The following is a 26,655-nucleotide window of genomic DNA, read 5'->3' on the forward strand; positions in this document are numbered from 1 at the left end:
CAGGGCAGGGGGAGAAGTGGGGGTCCCCAAGAAGTTGTGAAGGTGGCCCGGCCAGCCTCACCCACTGCTGGGATTTTGGAGAAGGCCCAGCGCGCGAGGACAAGGACCAGAACCAGAACCCACAGGGACACGGACCCCCTCAGGGGATCTCAGGGATCCCTCTCCCCGCATAGAGAGGGCTGCCGGGCCCAGGAAGCCAGCACCCAAGGGACACCGCCACTGCCGAGGGCCCGGTACCCCCCCTCCATGGATGGGGTAGAGGACAGAAGATCAGAGGTCCCACCTCCCTTGTGTGGTGTTTGTGTGTGTGTGTGTTGGACTGTGTGTACTAAAGAGGGGCCTGAATCTATGTGGCAAACAACGCTTGTTTGAAGTCACGTGTTTTTACATCTTTATCCTAAAATGAATATTTTATAGTAATTATGTAAGAACATAACAGTATTCCAGACTACTGGAAGTACACACGTTTTTTTTGTGTGAATCGCATTTTAAAGGGGTATGTTATATTTGAGCAACATTTGTTTAAATGAAACAGTTCTTAAAACAGGCAACTTGTGATAAAATGAATATTTCTCCTTATTTTGTTTTAATAGGCTTTTATTTTGAGGAATAATTAATAACTTACCAAAACGTTTTTTTAAAAGTATAAAAAATTGTTAAAGAAAAATCAGTTCCCCTGTTTACAGCGATCAGCTGTTCTCCTCCCTCACGCGGGCCTTGTGCCGACAGAGGCGGGGCCTAATGACACAGGGGGCGGGGCCTCTGGGCCAGCGGCAGTCTGATTGACAGCTGAGCCGCTCAGAGCCTCGGGGACAGGTCGGCGCTCTGAAGATCCGGTTCACAGGTCCAACAGAACCAGCTAAAGGCCCGGATTTAAAGCTTTTTCACAGAACTGCGGGAGAAAAAAGAAGAAGTTCGGTTCGAACCTCCGGTCCAAAGAGCCACAGAGGTAAGAAACCTGTAATCCCACTGCTGGTTTGACCAGCCCTTCAGAAATATGAAAAATATGTCACGAACGCAGTTTAGTCTGGGTCTGCTACTAAAAATAAAAAACAAAATAACATTAGGAGAAAAGTTAAAAAACAACCAGAAGACATTTTTTAATTTCAGTTAAATATTTAGAAAATAATTCTTTGCTAAATGAAAGTTTTTTTCATTAAAAAATCCCCAAAGCAGCAGATTTTAGAAATAAGTAAACAATAGAAAGTGTTTTATTTTGAAAGGTCCGCTGTGCTTCGGAGCTGCAGCATCCAGTGACCTAAAGGTTGGACTGCGTTCAGACCCCCCCCCCCCCCCCCCCCCTTCAACCTGATCAAATCCTGGATTTTACTGTCAGGGATGCTTTTAACACTTCCTCGTTGTCGTAAAATCGGGTTTTTTTGACCTCTGAACTTCTCCAAACATCAAAACTTTTAGCTTTTTTTTTTTTCATCCCGACCACTCTTTCCAATCTGACGCTCAGATCTGTCAAAAATTCTTCTGCAAACTTTATTGACAAATGTTTTGCAGACAAAAGCATGTTTAGTCTGCAGACACACGGAGGAAATAAAAGTCAGAGCTCACCTCAGAGTTTTGACTGCATGAGGATGAAATCTGGAGGCCTGCAGGTTCCTGGAGAACGTCTCCACCTCGTTAACGTTAACAGGACCGCTGTGGGAAGAACATCAGCAGAACTTCATAGAATTGTAGTGATAATACAAATATATAAATATGTTTTCCTACATTTTCAACAGCAGAAACACATCAATGAACAAGTCAGCAGTGGGAGGTTCCTCCTCCTGCAGGAGAACCAACAGATGATTTACGTTTTTATTCCTCGATTTTAGGTTTTCTTAGTTCATCTGACAGATTAGAACAACATGAAACAGGAATAAAAAGCATCGGCCTCCTTTCCATCATGTTCCAGTGGAATGGTTCAGGATTTCAGGTCAATCTGTGTGTTTTAATCCTGGACTGTGATGTCATCAGCCGTCTGGGATTAAACATCACGTCGTCTCAGATTATCCACTGATTTACAAACACCTTTGTTTTTCTGTCTGTGGACGGACGATGAGGACAACACACAAACACACACATGCAACACAATCACACACGTAACACAACACACATTTAACACAAAATACATCCAGGTAACACGAAACACAAAACACACACATGTCACGCAACACAATCACACACACGTAACACAACACACATATAACACAAAACACACACACACATGTCATGCAACACACACACATGTAACACAACACATATAACACAAAATACACACACGTAACACACACACGCAAAACACAAACATGCAACATTACACACACACGTAACATAAAACACACACATGTAACACAACACAATCACACACACGTAACACAACACACACATATCACAAAACAAACATGTAACACAAAACACACATAACAAAACACACACACACGTAACATAAAACACACACATGTAACACAACACAATCACACACACGTAACACAACACACACATATCACAAAACAAACATGTAACACAAAACACACATAACAAAACACACACACACGTAACATAAAACACATACATGTAACACAACACACATACATCACAAAATACACATATGCAACATTAAACACACAAACATTACACAACACACATATAACACGAAACACACACACGCACATATCACAAAACACACACGTAACATAAAACACACACATGTAACACAACGCAAAACACACCCAGGTAACAAGAAACACACACACACACACGTATAATAAAACACACACATGTCACGCAAACACACACAAATAACACACACATACACACTGTCACAAAACACACACATGCCAAAACACAATCACACACATGTGACAAAACACACTAATGTAACGCAAAGCACACACATAACACACACACTTGGGACAAAACACACATGTGACACAACACACAAACAAACATGTGCAAACATCCCAACATGTGCAAAAAAAAAAGTGTTACACAAGACACACACACATATAAAAAATACACAAACACATTTTTTTAAGACAGTACACGCATGAATACACCTGACAAAAACACAAAGAACGGACATATTTAAGCACACATAAACACACACAGTTAACATTTACAAATATACATAAACACACACATAAACACACACATAGAGCCACACACAGCCTGAAGGTCCAGACGTCTCAGGTGAGGCGGCGTGCGTTCTGTCTCTCTCTCTCTCTCTCTCTCTTTCTCTCAGCTTCTCCACATTGATCTGATCTTTTGAACTCAGAGTTCAGCAGCGGTCATCGTCTCCATTCACTGTGTGTGTTTGTGGAGCGGAGCCGTCCGTCTGTGAGCTCCTCCTCTCACTCAGGAAGTCATCATCCTGTTATCAGTCTGTGGTCACAGTCTTCCTCTCCTGATGAAGATCTCCAGCTTTCTGCAGGAATCTGAGCTGCAGACTTCAGTGGGAACAGTGTTTGAAACCCGCCTCTGTCTCGTTTAAGGTCAAGAGGCGGCAGGACGCGTGTCCATGGCGCCGCAGCGGCAGCAGCAGCACAGAGGTAAGACTCTGCAGACAGGCCTCAAGGACCTCCAGGAGGATCCTGGAATTTCCTGGAACGCCCAGGAAGGAGCCTTTCCATGATTTCCTGTTTGCAGCTCTGAAGCCTCATTTCCTCCTGCAGCTCCACTTCCAAACACACAAAGCGCTGCCGCGCTGGGACGCACGCCAGCCAGCTAATCCGGAAATAATCCCTCAGAATTAAAAGAGTATCTATGAAACGCCCCACACCTGAAACAAACGCAACACAATCCCAAGTGTGTGTTTGTGGAGAAAGTAACGCAGTCATCAAACTTCCTTTTTGAACTTTGACAACTTTCCTTGTTGGATCAAAGTTCACTTCTTTAAAGAAAGTCATCAGATGAACGTCTCTGCTGGGATTACATTCCTGCAGCAGCAAAGCTGATTTCCAGAATGAATTAAACAAAGTGAAAACCTGCAGCCACCTGGAAGGAAGTGAAGCTCAAAGGACGCGGGGCAGAAATAGCCTCGTTGTGTCGGAATCAGTGCCGCGGTGCAGCCCCGCCCTCACGGTGAACGCTTCTGGTTGAGGCTCAGGCCTCCCGTGATGTTTTATGCTGCTGATGCTGGAGGTTTAGCAGCTAACACCTGCGGGACATTTGCCCCCCGAGGCCTGATGGGAAAGTTTCAGGTCCACACTTTGACGTCTGGACTTTGTCTTTCAGACTGACAGCTGTCCATCAGGATCAGTTCTGGACTGGGACAGCCATGTGACCTCAGCATCTGAGGACGGCGCCTCACACACAGCTGGAGACGGCGTTAGCAGCCTCCCAGGATGATGGCCTCTGTGGTTGCCGGGGGCAACCGGAAGAAGTCCCTCACCTTAAGAGGAGTGGACCCGGAGACCTGCATGATCGTGTTCAGGAACCACTGGGCTCAGGTAACGGTGCACCTTAGTGTGTGTGCATGCGTGTGAATGGATGTGTGTGTTTTTATGGGAGCATAATATGTGTGTGTAAAATATGTGTTTATGCATGTCTTCATGTGGGTGCAGTGTCTGTTGTGTAAATGTGTGTTCATGTAATTGTGCATTTGTGTGCGTAAGTATGTGTGTTTTTTTGTTCATGCTATGTTTGGATGTGTGTGTTTATTTGCATGTGTTTGTGCACATACATGTGCATGCATGTGTTTTTGAATGTACTTTTGCGACTGCGTGCATTTGTATGTTTCCATGGACATGTCTGTGTTTATGTGTGTATTTGCATATATGTGTGCGTGTATAAATGTACATATGAACACATGTGAGTGTGTATGTGTGCGTGTTTCTGTGTGTATGTGCGTGTCCGCATATAAACATGTTTCTGTGTGTGAATGCGCACAAGTATGTGCGTTTGTGTGGGGTAGTGTTTATATGTGTGTGTGTGTGTGTGTTTGCTCGTCCATGTGCACAAGTGTTTCATGTCTGTGCGTTTGTGTCTTTATATGCACATCAATGTGCGTATGTGTGTGTTTTCCTGTGTATGCATGTGTGTTTCTCTGCATGTGTGTGTGTTTTCTGTGTGTGTGTGTTTTTTCTCTTTATGTTTGTGTGTGTTTTCTGTGTGTGTGCGTGTTTTCTCTCCACGTGTGTTTTTTCTCCGTATGTGTGTTTTCTCTGCATGTGTGTGTGTGCGTGTTTTTTCTCCGTGAGAGCATGTATGTGTGTGTGTCTTTTCTCTGTTTGTGTGTGTGTTTTCTCTCCATGTGTTTTCTCTCTGCATGTGTGTGTGTTTTCTCCCCGTGTGTGTGTGTGTGTCCGTGTGTGTGTGCGTCCCGGTTGTCCCGTTTCCTGCGTCTCCATAACTGCTGCCATGAGGTTTTTCTTTGGACCAGGTTGCCAGGATTCTGGAAAAGCACGAGCCGAGCCGCTGCAGCTCCGGCGCCTTCAGCTTCCTCTCCGGTCACCATGGCGGCGGCGGATCCGGGGCTCCGCGTCTCGGCCCCATCCCGGCGGACGAGGCGAGCGCCGTGCAAAACTACGTGGAACACATGCTGTTCCTGCTCATGGAGGAGGAGGCGGGCAGAGGTGGGAGCGGGTGAAGCCGGCCTCTCCGCGGGTTCTGGCCGCCGCGGGTTCCTAACTCTGTGGTTCTGTGGCCCCCAGGAGGAGCCATGGGTCCCATCCTGGAGTTGGTGGTTCTGGAGGGCGTGATGGAGAGGCTGTTCCTGTGGAGCCTGAGGAGGCAGTTCACCGAGGACATGAAGCTGGAGCAGCTGAGGATGTACCAGATGCTGCTGTCGCAGGCCAAGCAGCCGCTGCTGCACCACAAGCCCGTGCTGCGGCCGCTCATGATGCTGCTCGCCTCCTGCGCCGGAGCCGCTGCCGGTAGGAGTGGGCGGGGCTGGGAACTCTGGTATCGATCCATGTAGTTACCGGCCTGGTATCGCCAATACTTTTTCTTGAAATGTTTGATTACTTTGGGGATTTTTTGTTAATTAAATGTATTACAAAACACAAGACAGAGATGTTTGTTATCTAATTACATGCATCAAACATAGAACATGTATGTTAATAATAACATACTACAATATTAAGAAAGGAAACAATAACTAGTGTCACATTTAAATGGTGTTGCTGAAATTGGGCTGCTTTTTGCCCAATCTGGCAACACAGGAGACAGACGCTGATCTTTGGTGAACTTTGTAGTTAAATTCAAGGTCTTTACTGCAACAAAAGTATCAAAAGCAGTAGTATCCATACTTCCTTCTGGTACTGATACTTCCGAGACTCAGATCGATCAGCCCAGCCTTAGCCGGCGGTGAGCCGTCCTCCTCCTGCAGGGAATCAGACACTTTCCAAAGAGCTCCGTCGTTTTGATGTGCTTCTGTTTGACCGGGATGCGAGCGAACCTCACCCGTCTCCTCCCTGCAGACAGCGGCAGCGTGGTGGAGGCGGAGCTCGTCCTGCTGCTGAACCAACTGTGTGCGGCTCTGGTCAAAGACCCGTCGGTGCTGGAGCTGTTCTTCCACAGCAGTGAGGACCAGGGAGCCGCCAACTTCCTGCTCTTCTCCCTGTTGATACCCTACATCCACCGGTACAGACACAAATACTCCTATTCCAAACAGTAATTCATTACAGATTACTTGTTAAGGAGGAATCCTCTACCTTAGGGGCGTGTCAAACAGCCACTACGTACCTTTTGAGCATTTTCCACGTATAAAATGTCGTTCTTTCGTGATCCATGCGTAATGCACGAGTGTTTCTTTCGTTCGTCATTCGTCGATGTGCGCAGATTTCCATCGAGGGTTTCAGCCGACAGGAATTTAGTTGAATTCACTTTTGAGTTGTTCAACATTTTTGGCCGCTTGAGAATAAAGTTGTATTTGACTTTGTGTTTCTTCTGTTATCAGACACGGTTGTGTTTTAGCATCGTTGACATGTTTTGACGGACGTCTTCCGTCTTCGTCAGAGTCGTCATCAGGTGGTTGGTGCGTGACGTATATAAAACAATTGACTTTGACAAGTGACTCCGCCCCTTGATGTCCGTTTTCTGCTGGAGGATGTTGCTCCAGGTGTGAGAGAGCAGGAAGGCCCCTTAACACGGTTCATGGAAGTATGGGCTTTGGTATCTCCACCGCCTGCATGATCCGTCTGCGGTGTCTGTCGTCTTCAGTGCTGAGGACTTTGGCCTTTTCGCAGTCCATGATGTGGTTTTCCCGCTTGCAGTGGCTTGTTATGGCTGACTTCATGTTGCCTGTTGACGTCTTCCTCTTGTTTGTCTCTTCCCTGTTTCCTTTTTACATTCCTTCTAGTGTTCTATTTTTCTTGTGATGAAGGTGCGTCCCGTTTCTCCGATGCATGTTGTATTGCAGGTATGACGTGGGATTTCGTAAATGACGTTGCATTAATTGCTTTGCTCTAACTTGTCTTTTTGGTGTACCGAAAGGGGTGGAGTCACCTGACAAAGTCTGACAGGTCACTTCCCCTCAGTGACAATCAACTGTTTTTACGTACGTCACACACAACCACCTGATGACGACACGGAACGCGTCCGTCGAAACATGTCAGCGATTTTTGAGCATGACCTGTGTCTGATAAAAGAACCACGAAGGCAGTTAGTAACTACAGACCCTAAGAACTTTATTTCATTATTACGTGTTTTTTATGTAGTTTATACACAATTATTACATAAATCTTTCGCAGTTGCGCGTACTTTTTTGTGAGATTCAGACACAAATTTGTGGCTTTCCACGGCCGTTCTACTAAAGTCTAACAGACTTTTCGCGCTGTATAACGTTGTCTAAGCTATCTTGTGGGGTCCAGATGACCCCATTCCCAAAGTTAACATGTCTTGGCACATTAATGTTGGTAGTGGGGTCATCTGGACCCCAGAAGATAGCACAAGGGATACGGCGCACATATCGCGTTCAAATGTTGTAGCGGTAGCAGGAATTTTGGGCCAGATGTGGCTTTAACGTCAACTTACGTGTTCTTTGCGTGGTTTACTTGTACTTCCGTGGTTTTCACGTGGTTCATTCATGATGCATCTTTTCTCACTCTTTCCACGTAAATATTCACGTAGGACCAGTTGTCGTCTGCATAAGTGTGTAGTGGTTGTGTGACAGTCTTTCACAATGTTAGCCTTTGTGAAAGTACCACCATCCAGCCAACAACCCCCAACATGAGGCAGTCCTCCACCTCCTCCAGTATCCAGTCCCAGAACTGCTTCCAGCAGTTTCCATAGGAAGAATTTGGGGGCAAACTTGCAGGGAAAGTGATCAAATTCCCGAAACCAGCCCAAAGCTGAGGAGCCTTAGTTTGGGTCGGTGGTTGTGAGGTGGTGGTCCAGGCATTCTGTGGGGTCACAGGTCTTCTCTCTGCTCCAGCCAGGGTCTGGTGGGCCATCAGGCCAGAGAGGCTCTGCTGCTCATCATGTCTCTGTCGGCGTCGGAGCAACGAGTCGCTCAGCACATCGCTGACAACACCTACTTCTGCCCGGTGAGCCAGCCATCCTCCTGACCACATTGCATCATGGGAACATCATTGCTCATTATTCTCAGCTTTTACAATCTTACCTGACCACAAATAAATTGTATAAACAGAGTTCATTCAGTCACAGTACGAAACAGCTTTGCAAACATGTTATTGTTATTATTAGGTTCCAACATGGCGGCATCCGCATCATAAAAAATGGAGACTGAATGGACTTTATTTAAACCTTTTTCTACTGATGACATCACGCTCCTTCGGTCCAGTTAACAGATACAGTCAATGGGTGAACTATGAAGCCTCACTGCTTGATGGATTGCTGGAGCATCATGGGTACTGTAGTCAGGAGCCTGGTGGAGTGATACGTACTGTGATTCAACTGTTAGTTGAGTAAATTTGGACTTATTTGAGGTTTATGTTTCACTTGATGCTCCACATGGTCTGAAAATTATGCTACTATTTAAAAAGAAAAACATTTTCTTTTTCTTTAATCAAAGAGACGCATGTGGCTCAGAACTTCCAGACCCCTGGTGTAGATGTATGAGGTTCCTCCTCTCCTCCCCCCGTTCATCTGCCCCCTGTGCTTTAATCCTATTATGGGATGTTATGTAACAAAGGCTTGAGTTTATGAGGGGGCGTTGGCATAACCTGCAAGAGCAAAACAAAAGAAGTTCCGCAAAGATCATGCATTTAATGAAAGCAGGATTTCTAAACTGGAAGCAGAAGAAGAAGAGGCCTTGTTGCAGTTTAATTTTAAGCCCCGCCCCCCTGCGTTAAGTCATGGGTTTGAAAGGACACATGTGGGGGAGATGAAAGAGCGCCCAGCACGTGCCACCTGTGCGTGTCGGCCCTAAACCCACAAACACTGCCTGACCTCAATCTGTCAGAGGAGAGCAGATTAGTAAACCAGCGTGAGACTGGTCCGTCCTCGCAGAGGGATTAACAACGCCGCTCCTCATTGGACGGCCCGTGATGAGAGTCCAGACTGCAGCTGTTGACCACTAAGTCAGCTGATGCGGTCGGCTGCTGTTCAGACCCGAGAGGATCCCGATGACGATGAAACGTCCAGCCTTTATAAGCCAAAGGAAGCTTAAATCTAGACGGATCAGAACCAGACCAGAACCAACTGGACTGCATATCTGCTTTTATTCAAACCAATAAGGTTCAAATGCTCGACCACGCCTTTATCCAGTGTTTTCCTTCAGTACTCTTTCATAAATAATGTAAATTCCTCACAACAAAACAACCCCAAAGTGATATTTTCATCCATTCATTTCTGAACATTCCTCTAAAAATCTGATCTCTGAGCACCAGCCCCACCCAACCCACGGAAACGACTGGGTTCTCACATTGTTACGTCACAAAGTGAGGAACCGCCCCTTCCAGGAAGAGTCTACGCTGCCAGCTCCGCCCCCAGAGTAACACATACGCCCACTCTCTCCGTGGAGCTAGCGGTGATCGGCTAAATGCTTTCATTGCATAATTCGCACATCCATCTTTGCAAAAGTTCTGATGTTGTTTGTTTTCGTGGGTGAGACGCAGACACGCTGCCAAGCCGACTCTAGGTTAACTTTATGTTACGGCGGGACCCACATGGAGCGGAAGGCGGAGCCTCAGTGAGCGAATCGTCTTACTTCTGGGTAGAAAAAAAAAGGACTCGTAAAACATTTGTGAATATTTCACAATAAAAATTTGTTCTCTAGTGTTCCAAAGGTAACATATGATCATATATAGAGATATAGTTGACTCTAAAAGGCTTCAGAATAGAATGATATGGGCCCTTCGAGGAAAAGTCTTTGTTTGCTGTCACTCATACATTGAGTCAGATCTTGAGAATCAAATTATAAATTCAAGTCTCTAGTCGCAAAACCAGCTCAAGTCATGAGTTCAGGTTGAGTTTTCAGGTAGAGCTCAAAGTTTGGTCTCCACCCTTCAGTTACCAACTAGAAATGAAACTAATGTTTCAAGTAGGATAAAGGTTCTGCTATGTTCACATCTAATGGAATTGAGAGACTTTGTGTCCTCCGCCTCGGTTTTGATGGCCGTCAAAATCGCTTGCTAGACGTTTGTCCAAAAGCGTATTTATAAACCTGCTGCTGCCACCGCATGTGGGAGGGGCTACCGCCAAACGAGAACACGGATGACGTTGGGAGATCAGGTTTATTTATTTTAAAGAGCTCTAAAAACATCACGCATTCTATGTGGGTTCATGTCATCATTCAGAGACTCTCCCAGTACGGCGAGCTTCACCGTCTGCTGCAGGAGCGCCGTCTGAATGAATATCAGCGGTACTTCCATGTGTCTGTGAAACAAAGCTGAATATCCTGACTAGTTGATGCAACGCAAAGTTTTCCCCAGGTTCAGATATTTGAACTCGGAAATCATTGGGGGGCAGAAACGGGACGTGAACCAGGACTAAAGATTCAGCAAACATTTAGTCCCTTCAATCTAAAACATGAACAATGTGTGTGTTTTTGTGTGCGTTTGTGGACAGGTGCTGGCCACAGGTCTGTCCGGTCTGTACTCGTCTCTCCCCACCAGGCTGCAGGTCTACAGTGAGGACTGGCACTGCTTGGACCCTGCTGACTGGCAGCAGGTAACCATGGTGACGCTGTCACTCCAGGGGGCCAACAAGTATTTATGTGTCTGGGCAAAAGTGCTGCTAAAGCTGTAGAGGTGTCGTTCTTTTTTTTTATATTTATGTGTCGAAGTAAAAATCTTTTTAATATCAACTTCTAAAAACAGTCAGTAAAAGTTTAGAAGCTTTTCTCCAATAAGAGGATTTTAAAGAAATAACAGCTGGATTTAGACTGTGACTCATGGGGGGTAACAGAAGTTTGGGTCGACAGGTTCCAGCTCTGGTCCACTTCCTGCACTCGCTGGACTTCTGCAGTGCCGTTACCAAGGTAACGTCCGGCGCACTAGCTCACCTTTTCACCATGAAGCTCTGAGTTTGAGCCCATCCTTGTTGTGACCCTGAACCAGGTGGCTCATCCCTCCATCCGGTCCCAGCTACTGGGCTACATCTACGACGGGTTCCTGGTTCCGGTGCTCGCTCCCGCCCTGCATAAGGTACCACACCTCCTCTGAAAGAAAGCACCACACCACGAAAAAAGAAAAAGGCGGGAACCTTCCGTTCCGTCTTTGCTCAGCCAGACCCTCAGCGTTCATGACGGGAGTCTCACTTGGTGAGACTCCCGTCATGAACTTGGTGAGACGGTGATTCTCACCAAGAATCATGTCCTTTAGAAAACATAAAGCAGTTAAAGAAAAAAACATTTTGTCTATATGTCCTAAATTCTTCTTTGTAATCATTTCTGTTTTGTGGTTGTGTGAATTTTCAGAATTTGTGCCCGATACTTTTCAAGTATTTTTTTTAAATGTATACATATTTGAAAGATTATTTCTAGAGTTTTTGACTCTCCGATAGTCAAAGAGGGAAGCTGTTTTTTTGGAACGTTTTAAGCTTTTGCCTTTTTTTAGTGTCCAACTTCTGAATTTATTTTAACGAAAAACAAACAAAAATGTGTTGCTCTGATATTTGTTCAAATATCAGATTCATTCTAGTGTTGTTGTTGTTCAAAGTTTGGGTGCGACAGGAGGACTCTGGGAGGCCGGATGTTAGAGTGTTTAGTGGTCTCCAGCGCACCCTGCTGGTCACAAAATGTCACTAAAGCTGAGCAAATCAATTCAAAATGTTATTTACAAACATAAAAATAGATGTTGATTATTAGAAATTTCTTTACCTAAACAGGAAATAAATACATTTAAATTAAATACATGTTTAAAGCATTTTGAAATGTATATACATTTATTTTTTACTTTTATTATGGTCATCTTGTTTTTCTTTTTTTTCTTAATGCACTTTGATATGATGATCACCTTTAATTTTGATGACAGTAAAACATTTGATTCTATTCTTTCTGGATGGTTTCAGGTCACTCTGATGTTATTTTCCTGACTGATGTTCGGTCATAAAGCATTAATAAACGCGGCGTCTCAGACTGAAAAAGTCTCTGTGTGCTCAGCTGACGGTGGAGGAGGTGATGACCACCACGGCGTACCTGGACCTGTTCCTGCGCTCCATCTCTGAGCCCGCCCTCCTGCAGACCTTCCTGTCCTTCATCCTGCTGCACACGCACGACAACGTGTACATCCTGGACACGCTGATCAGCAGGGTCAACACTCCCTTCCAGGTACGTCCGCCGTGACATTTTGACATTTGGGCGTGACTCCGCGTCCGGCCCCCCGCCCTCTGACTCGTGTGTGGCCTTGGCAGTTGGGGACGGTGTCGCTGGCTCTGTTCAGGACTCTGATCGGTCTCTTCTGTGAAGATGTGATGCTGCAGCTGGTGTTCAGGTCAGCCTAGCAGCATTTGAAAAACATCTGTTTTTGTCCAGCAGGGGGCAGCAACGAGCCACATTTTGTTTTTTGTCCCTGCAGGTATCTGATCCCCTGCAGCCACCTGAGCAGGAGGCAGCGCCGCTCCTTGAAGCAGAAGGACTGCTACTCGTCCAGCGCCGCCTCCTTCCTGCTCCTCATGCCCTCCTGGTGCCCAGTTTACCTCCACAGCACCAACGCACAGTCGGAGCACATTCACTGGCCCAAAGGAGCAGGTCAGAACCGGCAAAACACACCTGTAGATCCTAAGAAAGACGCTCATTTGAACTCTCGCCCCTCAGATCTGTCGGTGTCCGACAGCGTGGGTTTCTGCCGCGCCTCCGACTTCCTGATGGACGTCAACTACCTCCATTACCTGTGGGACGCTCACCACACCATCGCCAATGCTCAGAGGTGAGCGTGATGTCCTAATACCCCTCCCAAATACCCCTCCGTCTCGTTTCGTTCCTACCTTGTTATAGTTTTGGTCAAAGAGTTGCTCTCTTAGCACTCTTGCTGCAGAGCAAATAGGCTCTGGTTTGAATCCCAGCTGGGCTCTTTCCATGTGGTGTCTCTAAGTTGCCCTATGTGTGCATGTGAGAGTGTGTGGTTGTGTGGCCCTGTTGCCTAACAATAGCTGGGATAGGCTCCAACAACCCCATGACCCCAAATGGGAGTCAGAAGATTCTAAAGATGGATGGACATCTTTTAAGACGTATCTATTTATATTTGGCCTCTTTACACTGAACTGGTTGGTAATTGACTTGACAGTGTGACGAGCCACCTAGTGGTTAAATGGTGAACAGACTGGGCTTTAGAAATGGAAATGATGGTGCGGCCCTTTGGTTGAAACGTTTTCAGTGGTTGTCTTTGCCGTTTTTGTGTCCAGAGCTTGTCGGTTCTGGTCGGCTCCATATGACGGCACCGACCCGCCGGCTCAAGAATACCGACCTGACACACCGGGAGACGACATAGAGGATGAAGATGAACTCATCCACCGAATCAAGAGCGACTCCCTCTTCTCTTTGGTGATCACTTCTCCACCATCAGCTCTTTCCCCAACTCCATCCTCTTTGGAAGCCGTCTCCAACCGGGCGGGACGAGCCAGCTCCGCCTCGGAGCTGGAGTGGGACGACATATTTGCAGGTCAAGATCTGTGTTTGTCGCCGTCCCCGAGTTTACCCAGCGGGAGTGAAGCAGCTGAGTCTGGCGGGAGCAAGCTTTCCCCCACCCCTCCGCAGGTGCTACCACTATACATCCAGGAGATGCAGCGCACGGCGACCAAGCTGGTGCACGGCTCGTACGTGGAGGAGTCGGAGTTTCAGGACGACGTTCAGGTTTATGACCTTGTTGCCAGGAAGGATGCAAAGTCAGCCGTTTTGGAGCGAATGAGGGCAGCCAATCAGAAAGCCTCTGGGAGGAGCTCCAAAGGACTCCATGTTGGGTCAACAATATCAACAGCGTTAACGACAAAAGGTAAGACGGTGATGGAGACGGTCAACAGTATCATGTCGACACGAAGAAGGAGCGAAGATGAAGGGAGAGATGAGAGGAGGAAGAGTACAGATTATGAGATAACTACCAGGAGTGAGGGTTACGGGAACGATGAAGCAAACGATGAACTGGAGACGATACTTGAGCGGGTGGAGCCACCTCCCTTTACAAACAGCTTTAATGTAAAGAATCACATCATCGGCAAAAGTGGTGATTGTGATGAAGAAAGACAGCAGCTAAAGCAGAACAGCGAGAACACAACCCGGCAGATGGGGCTAAACCACAACACGCAGTCCGATCTCTGCTTGGACACCAACTCTTTGCCAAACGGACACTGTGAGCCACAAACCCCACCCGTTTCTCCAAATCCGCCCGGCAGCAAAGCCACGAAAAACAGCAGCTTCCTGTCTCAGTACTGTGAGCTCATGCACTCTTTGGGGGTGGAGCCAGACTGTGATGACATGGACGACCATCATGAGACATTTCAGAGGCGTGTCCAAGCGCTGAGGCAAAAACTGAAGGAGGAGGACGAGTTTAGCACTGACTTCCTGTGGGAAGAAGCGGAAGAGGAAGGAGAAACCATGGAGGAGGAAGAGGAGAAGGAAGAGGAGAGGAGTAGCTCTGCCAATGGTAGCAGGACACACGGAGTTCCATGTACAGGTCTGTATGAATACATGATAAAAGTATAATCAAAAATTTAACATAACTTTATTGTAATAAAGATGGAAAGGATCTAGTTAATGGTAAAGTTCCTTTTATTCCATCTTTTCCTTAAGCCTATAAGTAATGTGTTCTTGACTCAACCTTTTAACAATGGAGTTTTAGTGCTATTGTTGCCATTCTTTGAGTTACTCTTTGACCATTTTTTGCAATAAACAGAATTCCAACACATTCTCACTCAAATAAAAGTAGCTTTTAAAGCCAGAACTAAGTCCTGATTGTTTGGAATTACGTTGATTGCGTAAACAGTAGAAGAGCTACAATAGTTCAAAGAGCAGGTGTCATTTTGAGGTCGCCAGCAACAGCTCCGGTTATGGATGCCCCGGTCTGATCAGCCGGACCACATGGCTTCAGACCTGATCGGAATCGGATTTTGTATCCCGATCAGGGATTGGATATTTATAGAATTCTCATTATTTTGATAAGTTATTTAGTCAAAGCCTATTAATACAGATAAATACTCTACTAGAAGTCTGGATATCACGAACAGATCACGACATTTTAATGCCGTATAACGCGGCAGAACGTGGCGTTAGTTTGAGCAGGAGGCGCACAGAAAGATTCTGACTTTGGGGCTCAAATACTCTTGATAAAGGTTCTCAACTGACAGCAAGTGTCTCTATTGGTTTGATTGAACTCAAACAACGACCTGCAAAGGCTTTTTTAAAAGAAAAAACTTTTGGTTTTTGTGTCTTTAATGGGAGCGGCGTCTCCTGATGCCGGCGGAAACACGGCAGAGAGAACGGCCGCCAAGGGGCCGTCTACAAAGTGCAAGCTCTGGGAAAACAGGATTAAAAAACAAATAGCTGCTTCACAGAAGTGCTCTGTTTACGTGTTGAATGATAAAAGAAAGTTGACAAAATAAGAATTAGAGAAAACCTGGATCTGTTGTTACATTTGCTCAATTTTTTTAAATGTGTTGCAAAAGTATTGAATCAGGACTCGGTATCGGCAGATACTCCAAATCAAATGACTCGAATTGGATTGGGGCCAAAAACCCCTGATAGGGACATCCCTGGCTCTGATGAGGCAAAAAAAAAAGTTGGGATAGTAAAAAATAAAATAACAAAGCGGCAAAAAGAGCTGGAAAAACAATTTTTTATCTCTTTACAAGGTTTAAATTTCCTGCCTTTACATTTACAATCCAAATAAAGTTTAGACCAAAAACACGCAAAACAGTTTTAATGGGCGTGACTCCATGTGCGTTGCCCTGGTAAAAAATCATAAGTGAGCTGTGGTAACTATATGTTTATAGTCTTTCACTAACCACACCCCAGCCTGATTACCATCAGACCTGATAAATAACATTGGTTTTAGCGGCAGATGTCAGACAAACTAACAAAGATGATAAGCATCTTTTAGCTTCTTACTGCTGTCTTTAAGGCTTAAAATTGCTTTAGATACTTATACTCTGATGGTGAAAGAGCCGCCATGGGGTGGGGAGTGGGGTTCAGTACACACTACAACACACATGGGTGGGCAGAGGAGGAATCGAGCCGCCCAATAAGTGACCGATCACTGCCAAAACACTCATCTAGGAGATCATGAGAGGAACCAGAGATTTCTGGACATAATCTGACCCTTCAGAAACTTTAAAGTCCCTCTGCGATCATCTTCTGATCTATTTTTAAACCATTCCCAGTGGTCTGATAAAGATGATGATGCTGTTTTAAGTTCACTAGAATTTTGCTTCTTGAGTTGTGGGCTGGGCTGGTATTGTTGTAGGTTTATAGGGTAAATACTTTTATTAATTTTCACTAGACCTCTGCTGATTTCCTTTTAAGGTAAATGTTTGTGTTTAGCGAGGTTATCTTTATCAAATTTAACAGTCCATTTTGATTGTCTTTAATGTTGAAATATCATACAAATGTTTGAAAAAATCTGCAATACTTTCTCAATCAGTGTGAACCCATAGAAAATCACCTGAGGGTAAATCTGTCTTTCAGGTCCTTTTATCAGCGTCCTATTGTCCCGGTTGGAGAACCTTCTGGAAAACTCCATCTCGGTCAACCTGCTGCTGACGGGCATCCTGGTCCAGCTGGTGTCGTACCCGCAACCTCTTCTGCGGTCCTTCCTGCTTAGCACAGAGCCGCACAGTCAGCTCAGCGTGCGCACGCTTCACCAGGTAACACGCGGCTCCTCCTGCCTCCGGTAAACCATAGATACCTGTGCAATGACGCGTGCGTTTATGGTAGGTGCTGGTGTCGGTGCATGCTCAGATCGAGCGTTATGTGGAGGACAGACCGGACTACCCCGCCCTGGTCACTCAGGCCTGGAGGTTCTTGCTGGCTAAAGACCAAGACTGCAAATTTAGAGGTAAACAAACGGAGGGAAACCACACAGGAGCAGCAAAGGGAAAAAAATGCTCACATCAGCATTCTGACTATATGCTGCATAAATTCATCTTCTGAAGAGGACAGCTATTCAATCATATCCAGAATAATGCTCACAAAGCAACAATGTAGAGATGGACTGAAGTCACGCAAATAAAACAACAGTTTATGGCAACAATAACTTCAAACTCTTACTTTCACATTAGACTATATTTATAGAATGGAGCAGAACTATTGGTCACATTGTAATGAAAAACATTCTTCACGAAAAGATGGGAGACCGTCCGTCCATACATCCCTTTCAGGGTCACGGGGTTTCTGGAACCATTGAGTGACCCATGCCCCTCTGGCATTCCAAGCAGGAAGTACCTGCTGGCTCCAAGAAGCCAACATCCCATTGACATCTATCTATATATGCTGCCCTTATTGTTTTGATAATCCTTTTTTCTTCTTCATACTTTTTCTGTAGCTGAAGTTATGAACTGACCAATCAGATGCTTCAATAAAAGTAGGTGGAGCCTGCTGGCCCCCACCTCCAACATTCAAAATGCTTGATTGACAGTTTACTTGTAGCCCGGTACACGTGGTAGGGGTGTGGCCTTCCAACAAGCTCACTCCTAATTGGTGAGAGTGGTTGTCTTAGAAACGCAGACTCTGACCAAGCAGCACTTTTGGACAAATTCTGGTTCCAACACGGCAACGTCCGTATTGTGGAAAAAAAAAAGGTGACTCAATTGATTTCATTTGGTTGGAGTCTGAAGTAAACCATTTCCTAGCCGTTATCGTATCCTAGACACTTTACCATTGGGAGTTGGGTCATCTAGACCCACTAGACAGTGCTCTGAACCTTTTTTCTTCAATGATTTGCGATCCTCACTGGTGTCCATGGATTACATGAAATCTTTCCACCTTTGTCATGGTAGGGAGAACATGTCAATGTAAGGGGGGGGGGGGGGTGTCATCTAGGATAGCACAAGGGTTAAAGGTGACGTCACACTCACTCGCTCCAGTTCTCATATACGGTCAATAGGTACACCCATGACAGGTCACTAGTCTGTTGCAGGGTCACACACATGGACATCTAACAGACTATTTAGAGTTAGCCTATCTAGCATGTTATTGAACTGTAGGAGGAAACCGGAGTCCTTAGAGAAACCCCACAGATGGTCGACCAAAGCAGTTTTGACCTCATGTTAAGACTGTCAAGCTTTTGGCAAATGTAAAAAAAATTACTTTGTTTTTGAATCATTTTTCAAGTAAGGTCTAGAGTTGGACTGATGTTGAGTCCAACTATCTGAGTCCCACATCTGCTGGGTGTATGGGCGTGGCTTCAAATACTTTAGCAACACAGTGACTATAAAGGAGCACCGACTTGCTGTCTAGTGTAAGCACGGTGTTGGAACCTCCTAACCTCGTCTTCTTCCTCCCGTGACCCACAGAGTGCCTGGAGTCTCAGGGCAGTTTTATCGTACTGGGTCCATCTCTTCCCAACGGCTCCCTGAAGAAGGCCCTGCCTCTACCGCCCCCCAGTGTCCTGCCCCCCTGCCCCAGCATTCCCCCACATGCCAAGAGCCGGGTGTTTGCCATCGTAATGTTCGCCGAGTTCCTGAAGGAGCTGGCGGCCTTCGCTCAGGAGCAAAGCATCACACCGGACTGGTGGGAGGAGTTTGAGTCGGGGGACTAATCATGACTGAAGACTCTCCCAAAGTTCCTGGCACCACTTGAAGATGTTTCCTGCATGATTTTGGGTTCTATTTATGAAATGTGAGATTATTTTAAAGTTTTTATGTATTTGTGGGATCAGTGCAAATCATTTACTGTTTTCTAAAAAACTTGAAAAAAAGTTCAACTCTGTACAACACTCCTGCGTCTCACCGAACTCACCCTTACTTACCCTTCCGCGTTATTTAAGTGTTTTCTAAGATCTGTTGCCTGCAGTATGGCCGTCCATGAACATTTTCTCTCTACGGGTTCACTGAGTGGTCTACAAGTTTGATATTTTGGCAGTTCAGACTAAGGCTTAAGCCTCTTAACACCTAAACTGTTGCCGGTGACGCCAAAATAACACAACCTCTATGACCTACCGTAAGAGGTAACAGGCTTCACTATTGTAAAGTGTTGCATATCAGCGCAGAGCTTCTTTCTCTGCTTCAGAATCTGCTGGATTTGAGGTTGTTGTCTAAACGGTTGAAGAGTTACAATAGTCAAAGAATGTCAACACTGGATATAAAGCTCCGATGTTACGGGGTTGACTTAACGTTGCTATGTTATTGCTTCCAAATGAACATTTGAGCAAAAAACTCAACCAACTTTTGAAACACGCAAGTGACTTTCTGCTAAATGGAGCCAAGAGACAGTGGTACTGTCTGCATGGAAATACCTAAAAACAAAAACACTTAACTGTAAAATTATCTGTATGTTTGCCCAGTATCCGTGTTCTTGCCCCGAAAAAGTAGGACAAAGGAGGTCAGAAGTCTTCCTGCTTTGTCCAGACAGCTAAGCTCTTTAAGTTTGAACATCTGAAAGTGAACAACCACTGGTCATTCGAAAACTCAGATTTGACACATTACAATCTAATCTTTTCAATTTAAAGATTTACACATTGTTAGATGTGTCTCCCAAGAAATCATTAAGTTCTGCCTTCTTCGTATTCTTCTCAGCATCAATTCATCAATCCACAGGTGTCAGAGTCGCTGTGGTGCTAACAACGCCATGATGACTTTTGTGCAGCATCAATGTCATCTCTCCATTTGGACCCACGGTGGCCGGGATCCTGGGCCACGTCAACAGCCATCGTCGAGCGCCTGCGCTGCTACCGTACGATTTCTAACAATCGGAAGGTGGCAGTGGGACGACTGCACAGGGGCAGGGGCTGGCATTCTGAAATGAGCCGATCATCAAACAATTGGGGGACCTTGGAGACCCTCCTATCAGTCATTTAACACGCCTCTGCCTTCCTGCCACCCCTGTCCCTGGACTGCCTCTCCGCAACCTCCAAATGTGCCTGGGTGGCTAATGACATAAGACAAAAAAGTTATCCGGTCGCCGTCAAATTAAAACTTTTACTTAAAACCTCTGCTGTAAAAACGAGACTGCCGCCCCCCAACAACAAATGCCTTTTGCTGAAAAACTCGCATCTGGGTTGGCTCGCGGTGGCATTTTGGGACATGTGACCGTAGTCTCAGCTATATTCCTGCGTTAAGCTGAGGAAGTTCCACAAAGTTTGCACAGTAAATCTCCACCTTAGCATGTGTCAGAAATTTACATGGTTATGGATCATCATGTAGAGTTTTAGTTTCAACAAAAGTTTTGGTTTGAACAAAAGTCATCAATGAGCAGAATATTAATGTCCTTGAACTGAAGGGACATTAATTAAATGTTGGGTAACGCATTAAAAGAACTTTATTACTAAAGAAGTGTAGGCATGTTTTTGATTTGGACACTTCTAAACCAATTTGTTATCATTTCTTAATCATTTTTTAGACATTGTGGCCTAAGGGAGATTCCTGCATCTTATGTGGTTTGATGTATTTGAATTTCTTTGACAGTTGCATTTTATACAGATTGAGATTCAAATTTATTAACGGCTGTTTATCAGCTCCACAGAACAAGGTTATTGCAAAACAATTCTTAGTTTAGTTTTACTGGTAACATGCAGGAAACGTCAAAAAGCAACGTCAGATGTCTGAACTCACCAAATCAAGGAGATTTGAGGTGAACTCAACATGAGGCTAAGACCTGTTTAGTGTCAGATGCTGTGGTAGGCGCTGTCTTCCTGTTTGTGTTCCTGTTGCGTGAAAACCCAAAGCAGGTACTGTTACATCATCTGTGAACAGCCCACCGGTACATGTGAGCCGTGCTGCTGCTGATTGAAGCGGCTCAGACAACTTCTCCTCTGCAATAAACGCCCCGTTTTAACCCCAATCATCATACTTGGTCTCGTTCTGATTTTCTTGTGCGATTGATGCACGTTGTCATCAAACAGCTGAGAGTGTCAGCTTGAGAAAAGGTCAAACATGTACCGGTAGTCGAGCAGTAATGTAAACTGGAACAGATTCTAATGTGTTTGCACATGTGGTTTGCCTGGTTCCTGTCGCGGCGTCGTACTTATTCAGCCCTCCGGGTCGTGCACGCAAAGACAGACACTCGTCTGGACTTTGCAGAGGGAAGCTGGTGATGATGGCTCTGCTAAAGGTCTCTCTGCTGCTGTGGGCTCTGGGTAAGTCTTCCTAAATGCTTCACTTCATTACTCTGCGGGGGCGCATGATAGGTTTTCAACGTCTTTGCTCCAGACCGAAGAACAAGATCGTAAAAAACAACAAAAACATTTTTTTTGTTTAGTTATAATTATTATTAGCATTTTTGACTGATTCGTGTCTTAACTTTGTCACAGTTTCATTTTTACAAATGCATGTGTTTGTTAATTCAAGTCAAATTTTTAAAAACTAAAAGTTAAAAGGCTGAGGATGCTAAAATTCACACAAAACCAAATGCAAAAAATAATCCAAACTGGTTTGAATCAAAATGACCGACTCACTCACTGAGCTGGCAGCAAAAATGGGAGCTCAAGATGAAATTAACGATCAATGCTAATATTTATCCCTCTTGTTTTTTATCTTAGTGTTTTCTTTATAACCTACATATGAATGAATGAAACTGCTGCCTAAGGAAGACAAGTGTTTCACTGAGCTGACACAGCTCATTAGCAGATTTCAAACAAATAAATATTAAATTATTTGAATTTGAAAAAGGGCAAACAGACAATCAGTGAAGGTATTTGTCCATTCACTCCAACTTACTTTGGAAACACATTTATCTGTGCATCAGAATCCACAGGAATTACATTAGTTGCTTAAACATTCAAAGAGTTCCGGTGGTTTCAAGAATATCTGTTACAGCTTTTACCGGTGAGAGTTCTGCTTGTTGAAGGAAAAACTGAATCTACTCAGATGAAAGAAGTAATCGGTACATTGTTGTTTGTATTTTACATTTATAACTAAAAGAATTTAAATCTGTCAACCTTTCAGTTACTGTGGTCATTCCAGTACATATGGAGGACAGTGATGATGAAGATCCATTCAGCGGTAGCGGCCAAGAAACTACAGGTAACCGCGGCTACTTGTGGTATTTTGAATGGTTTCTTATATTGTAGTTCCCCTACTCCTTACACATTTTTGATATCTAAAATGAAAATGTATCCGGATACAAGGAAATATGTAGACGGTGTCAGACTATGGGAACATTTTTGCTGCAGTGGCTGAGCAACTTATTCGTGTTGATTTGGGCATGTCTCAGAACCACAGACAATAACTAAACAAGACTAGATTTTTTTATACATCTATAAAAAAATTATATCTCTAAAGATTTATGATTAAAAGGTCTTTAACAGTTACATGTAATTTACATGACATCTGGCATATTTTTGTGTTTGGGGTCTTTATGGATTAACCCCATTTTGTTACAGCTCAAGAAATACATACACTATATATACAAGTTGGGACATTGATGTTTACATGAATGTTTTTCCTATTTGGTCTGAATTTTGACGACATTTGTTCAAGTTTCTTTTGATATTACCAATAATGAATGAGAAGAAACACAGATTTCATTAGTTTGATATTTTTCACCCCAAATATTAAGACAATAACAAAGATTGCCCAATATTAATCGTGTCAATAACGGGTATTTCCACCATTTGCTGTAATGACAGCTTGACGACGTCGTCTCCTGCTCCTCACCAGCATCATGATGTTGTTCTGAGGCGTTCCGCTCTTCCACAATTAGAGTGGGCTGCAATCATCATGTGCGTCAGAATCCACAGGAATTACATTAGTTGCTTAAACATTCAAAGAGTTCCGGTAGTTTAAAGAACGTCTGTAACAGCTTTTACCGGTGAGAGCTCTCCTTGTTGAAGGAAAAACTGAATCTACACAGATGAAAGAAGTAATCTGTACATTGTTGTTTGTATTTTACAGTTTTAACTATAACAGTGTAATTGTGTTAACCTCCCAGTTACTCTGGAATACATGCAGAACAGTGATGATGAAGATCTACACATCGGTAGCGGCCGAGAATATACAGGTAACCGCTGCCACTTGTGGTATTTTGAATGCTTTATTATATTATAGTTCCCCTCCTCCATATATATTTTTGATAACTAAAATAAAAATGTATCCAGATACATGGAAATATGTAGACGGTGTCACACTATGTGAAAATCTTTGACGCACTGGCTGAACAACTTTTTAAGCTGAATTGGGCATGTCTCAGAACCACAGACAATAACTAAGCAAGACTAGATTTTTTCGTAAATCTACACAGAACATACAACATCGGTGTTCGTGCTTGTTTGAATGATGAACTTGGAATGACTGACTGGCTAAATCAGCTTTTTATACCCACAGACATTGATGCCACATTGAAAAGGTTTTTCTTTTAGAATTTGGAGTTTTTGGCCCCAATAAGTAAGACACCCTGAGACCGTTATAAGGAAAACACCAAGTCGGGTGTTTCTCTATCCCCTTCCTATCTTTATAACATGTGAAGTGAAATAAACAATGCGTGTATGACATCCACTGACTTTTTCACAACATCCATAGGTAGCAGATGTACTTTAGCTTCCAAATGAACTCTCAAGGCAATTTTCTTTCAAGTTTAGGCTACAACATTATTTATCGCATTGTTTTCTCATTGAGTCTTATTTTGGTTTTCTTGTGTTTTATTTTCCAAACAGAGGATTCCCCGATTAAAAATGCTGCAGCTGGAGATGGTCACCAAGCTAACATCTGCGTGCTCTATGCTTCTGCCGCTTTGTACCTGCTAGCATAGCATTAGGAAAAACGGCATTGTCATTCAATCCTTCGGGGTCATGGGGCTGCCAGAGCCTATCCCGGCCCCTCGCGGCGAAGGCAGGGGACATCCTGGACTGGTCGCCAGTCTGTCGCAGGGCCACAATCACACACCCGTGCACGCTCACATTCACACCAATGTAGAGTAACCAATTAACCAATGGAGCATGTTTTTGGACGGTGGGAGGAAGCTGGAGTCCCCAGAGAAAACCTAACAAGCAAACTCCACACAGAAAGGTCCCCCATTGGTGTTCTGTTTCAGGTCCCCCACTCAAGACTTGAACCGAGGCAGGAGCGCAAACCACTGCGCCATCGTGCAACCAACTGCATTTTCATTAAATGTTATTTATTGTTCAGCATTTGCTTTGTCTTGTTCAATTACTAACTTGTTTAAGCACATTTGCTATAGAAGCTGTAAATAAAAAAGGGAATTACATAAAAAGTCTAAAAGTGTGATTTTCACACCAGTGTGCTACATTGCCGGCAAAAAGGAGAAGCTAACATCACCCAACAAGATTAAAAAACACAACTCACTTGTTAGAACTGCTAACTGCCCTTTGGTGTGCTTCCAAGACACAAACTAAACCCAAGATTCTCAACTGGATTCAAAACAATCCATTTTGGATGATCAGAGACGACAGACTGACCTTTCCTTTCAAATACAATATGAGGAACTTATTTTACAAGTCCAGAACTTTGTGGCAAGCATTGTTTTCTAATGGTCACAGGCCAAAAAAAAAGTCTGCTTTATAAAATGAAGATAATGACATCCAAAACTAAGTCTACCGGAACGTTATCAACTCTTGGACTGAGCAGGTGTACAAGAACTGCGGTTAGTGGTTGAGTATTCAGGTGCTGTGACGATTGGTGGGTTTTTCAGAGGTGTACTTGCATCACCTGAGTCTGTTTTAAAAGTCTTTGTCACAACTAGATAGATCTTTGTGTGGACATCCCACAGACACTTATGCATCATGTGGACAAATGCACTACGCACTTCATGCAAGCATTGCTGGCGTAAGCCGTGGTCTTTTAGACCTGTACAGGGGTTGACCTGTACGGGTTTTTGGGTTGCCTGGACCCGTGGAAGGTCGTAAAGAGGAATAGCTGCATCTTAAGGGGAGCACAGATGTGTCTTCTAGATCCCTCGAGGCTCAAACGACTACCTCAAGTGACATAATAAAAAATGGAATGTACCAATGTGGTGTGTGTGGTAAGTGTATCATGAAGTATTTGTAACGATAATGTAAATGGCACGCACCTATGACGTACAGGTGATGTTTTCCTGTGGTACCCTTATACCTTTAGTTGATGGTAAGGTACATACACTGGTTCCCCTAACGCCTATGCACAAATGCTGCACGCACAAGGTGTCCAGGTGATACTTTGTCCCCGTAGGATGTCCACATAAACTACACTCTGTCTAATTTCCTAATTTCTAACAATCAGGTTCCACTTAAGTAGCGCCCAATTATCACAAGGAAAACACTAAATGTGCAGGATTTTGTAGGGGTTGGAAAAGTGAAAAATATATGCCATGATTTGTGTCTCACTTACTTGTGTTCATCACGACCTGTTTTCCGCAGCATGCTTGCAGAAGAAAATGTGCAGGAACATTTTGACTCACCGAGCGGTCTACATTCTTGCCCATTTTTTACCCACAGACAGCCCGTACCCACCCATAAGGGCATGAGTGACGAAGGCTTTAAATTTTACTGACACTCTTGCAAAAGCGGCAACTTGCACTCAGTTGATGAGACTAAACAAGAAAAGAAAATGCTTTTGTGAAATGAGGGATTCATACAAAAATAAATGCAACAAAAACAAAGTTGGTAAAACAGGTTTGTTACTGCCTCTGTGGTTTTTAATGTGTCATTGCACCTTTGAAAAAGCCCCCCCAATTCTAAGTCACTGAGCCTATAGACATCCTGTCTCAGAAAAAAGACAGTGTTGTGGTTGATGACTCAGTTCCTGAAAACTGATTGCTACTGAGAAACTTATTGGGTGGAGAGGCAATTGTTGGCAGAGGGGGGAACTAAGACCTGAGGGTTAAATGGCAAATGACATACTTATACAGCACTTTGCTACCTTCTTAGAAAACCCAAAGCGTTTCACAGTCACACCCATTCACCCCATGCACACATTAACACACTGTGCTGACGAACACTGACGCCAACCTGAAACCACCAGGAGCAGTGTGGGGTTCAGTGTTTTGCCCAAGGGCACTTCATGCAATACATGCAATCATCCAATCAGAGGTCGGCCGCTCTACCTCTGCACCACGGTCGGTAATGACAAATGACTGGAGTTCAAAGCTTGAACAGAGCTTATACTGGTCACAGAATGTCACATTCAAGGTCTACGTGGGCAGGTAGACGTTTGTACAACATGGAAGTTCTGCAAGTGTTCTTA

At 44.4% G+C, this 26,655-nt stretch overlaps 1 protein-coding gene and 2 long non-coding RNA genes across 3 annotated transcripts; 1 reads left to right on the plus strand and 2 right to left on the minus strand.

Moving 5' to 3' along the window:
• Positions 1-805: 805 nt before the first annotated feature.
• On the minus strand, positions 806-6,955 carry LOC111949266. The gene is made up of 6 exons (XR_002875283.1): positions 6,679-6,955; positions 6,397-6,564; positions 6,243-6,316; positions 1,723-1,778; positions 1,564-1,650; positions 806-892 (listed from the first exon to the last, which is right to left on the minus strand). It is a non-coding gene; the product is annotated as an uncharacterized LOC111949266 (long non-coding RNA).
• LOC101175601 (protein FAM160A1) lies at positions 857-24,683 on the plus strand. Its single transcript, XM_004079630.4, has 21 exons — positions 857-949; positions 3,486-3,542; positions 4,228-4,442; positions 5,375-5,567; positions 5,646-5,867; positions 6,414-6,576; positions 8,369-8,480; positions 10,966-11,067; positions 11,321-11,377; positions 11,457-11,543; positions 12,500-12,667; positions 12,751-12,830; positions 12,915-13,087; positions 13,154-13,265; positions 13,741-15,005; positions 17,012-17,190; positions 17,261-17,381; positions 18,838-21,617; positions 22,426-22,503; positions 23,411-23,479; positions 24,132-24,683. Exons 3-18 carry the CDS (start codon positions 4,338-4,340, stop codon positions 19,080-19,082), a joined length of 3,384 nt encoding a protein of 1,127 aa, XP_004079678.1. The 5' UTR covers positions 857-949; positions 3,486-3,542; positions 4,228-4,337; the 3' UTR covers positions 19,083-21,617; positions 22,426-22,503; positions 23,411-23,479; positions 24,132-24,683.
• On the minus strand, positions 16,895-17,323 carry LOC111949267. Its single transcript, XR_002875285.1, has 2 exons — positions 17,232-17,323; positions 16,895-17,139 (listed from the first exon to the last, which is right to left on the minus strand). It is a non-coding gene; the product is annotated as an uncharacterized LOC111949267 (long non-coding RNA).
• Positions 24,684-26,655: the final 1,972 nt, after the last annotated feature.

Source organism: Oryzias latipes, chromosome 18, assembly GCF_002234675.1.
Source record: "Oryzias latipes chromosome 18, ASM223467v1".
Classification (NCBI taxonomy): Eukaryota; Metazoa; Chordata; class Actinopteri; order Beloniformes; family Adrianichthyidae; genus Oryzias; species Oryzias latipes.

What these genes read in the sequence shown, in the direction of transcription:
- LOC101175601 (XM_004079630.4), top strand. Translation starts at nt 4,338, where the DNA reads ATGATGGCCTCTGTGGTTGCCGGGGGCAACCGGAAGAAGTCCCTCACC. An exon ending in ATGCTGCAGCTGGTGTTCAG is followed by an intron (nt 12,831 to 12,914) that starts GTCAGCCTAGCA and finishes TTGTCCCTGCAG; the next exon opens with GTATCTGATCCCCTGCAGCC. An exon ending in ACACGGAGTTCCATGTACAG is followed by an intron (nt 15,006 to 17,011) that starts GTCTGTATGAAT and finishes TCTGTCTTTCAG; the next exon opens with GTCCTTTTATCAGCGTCCTA.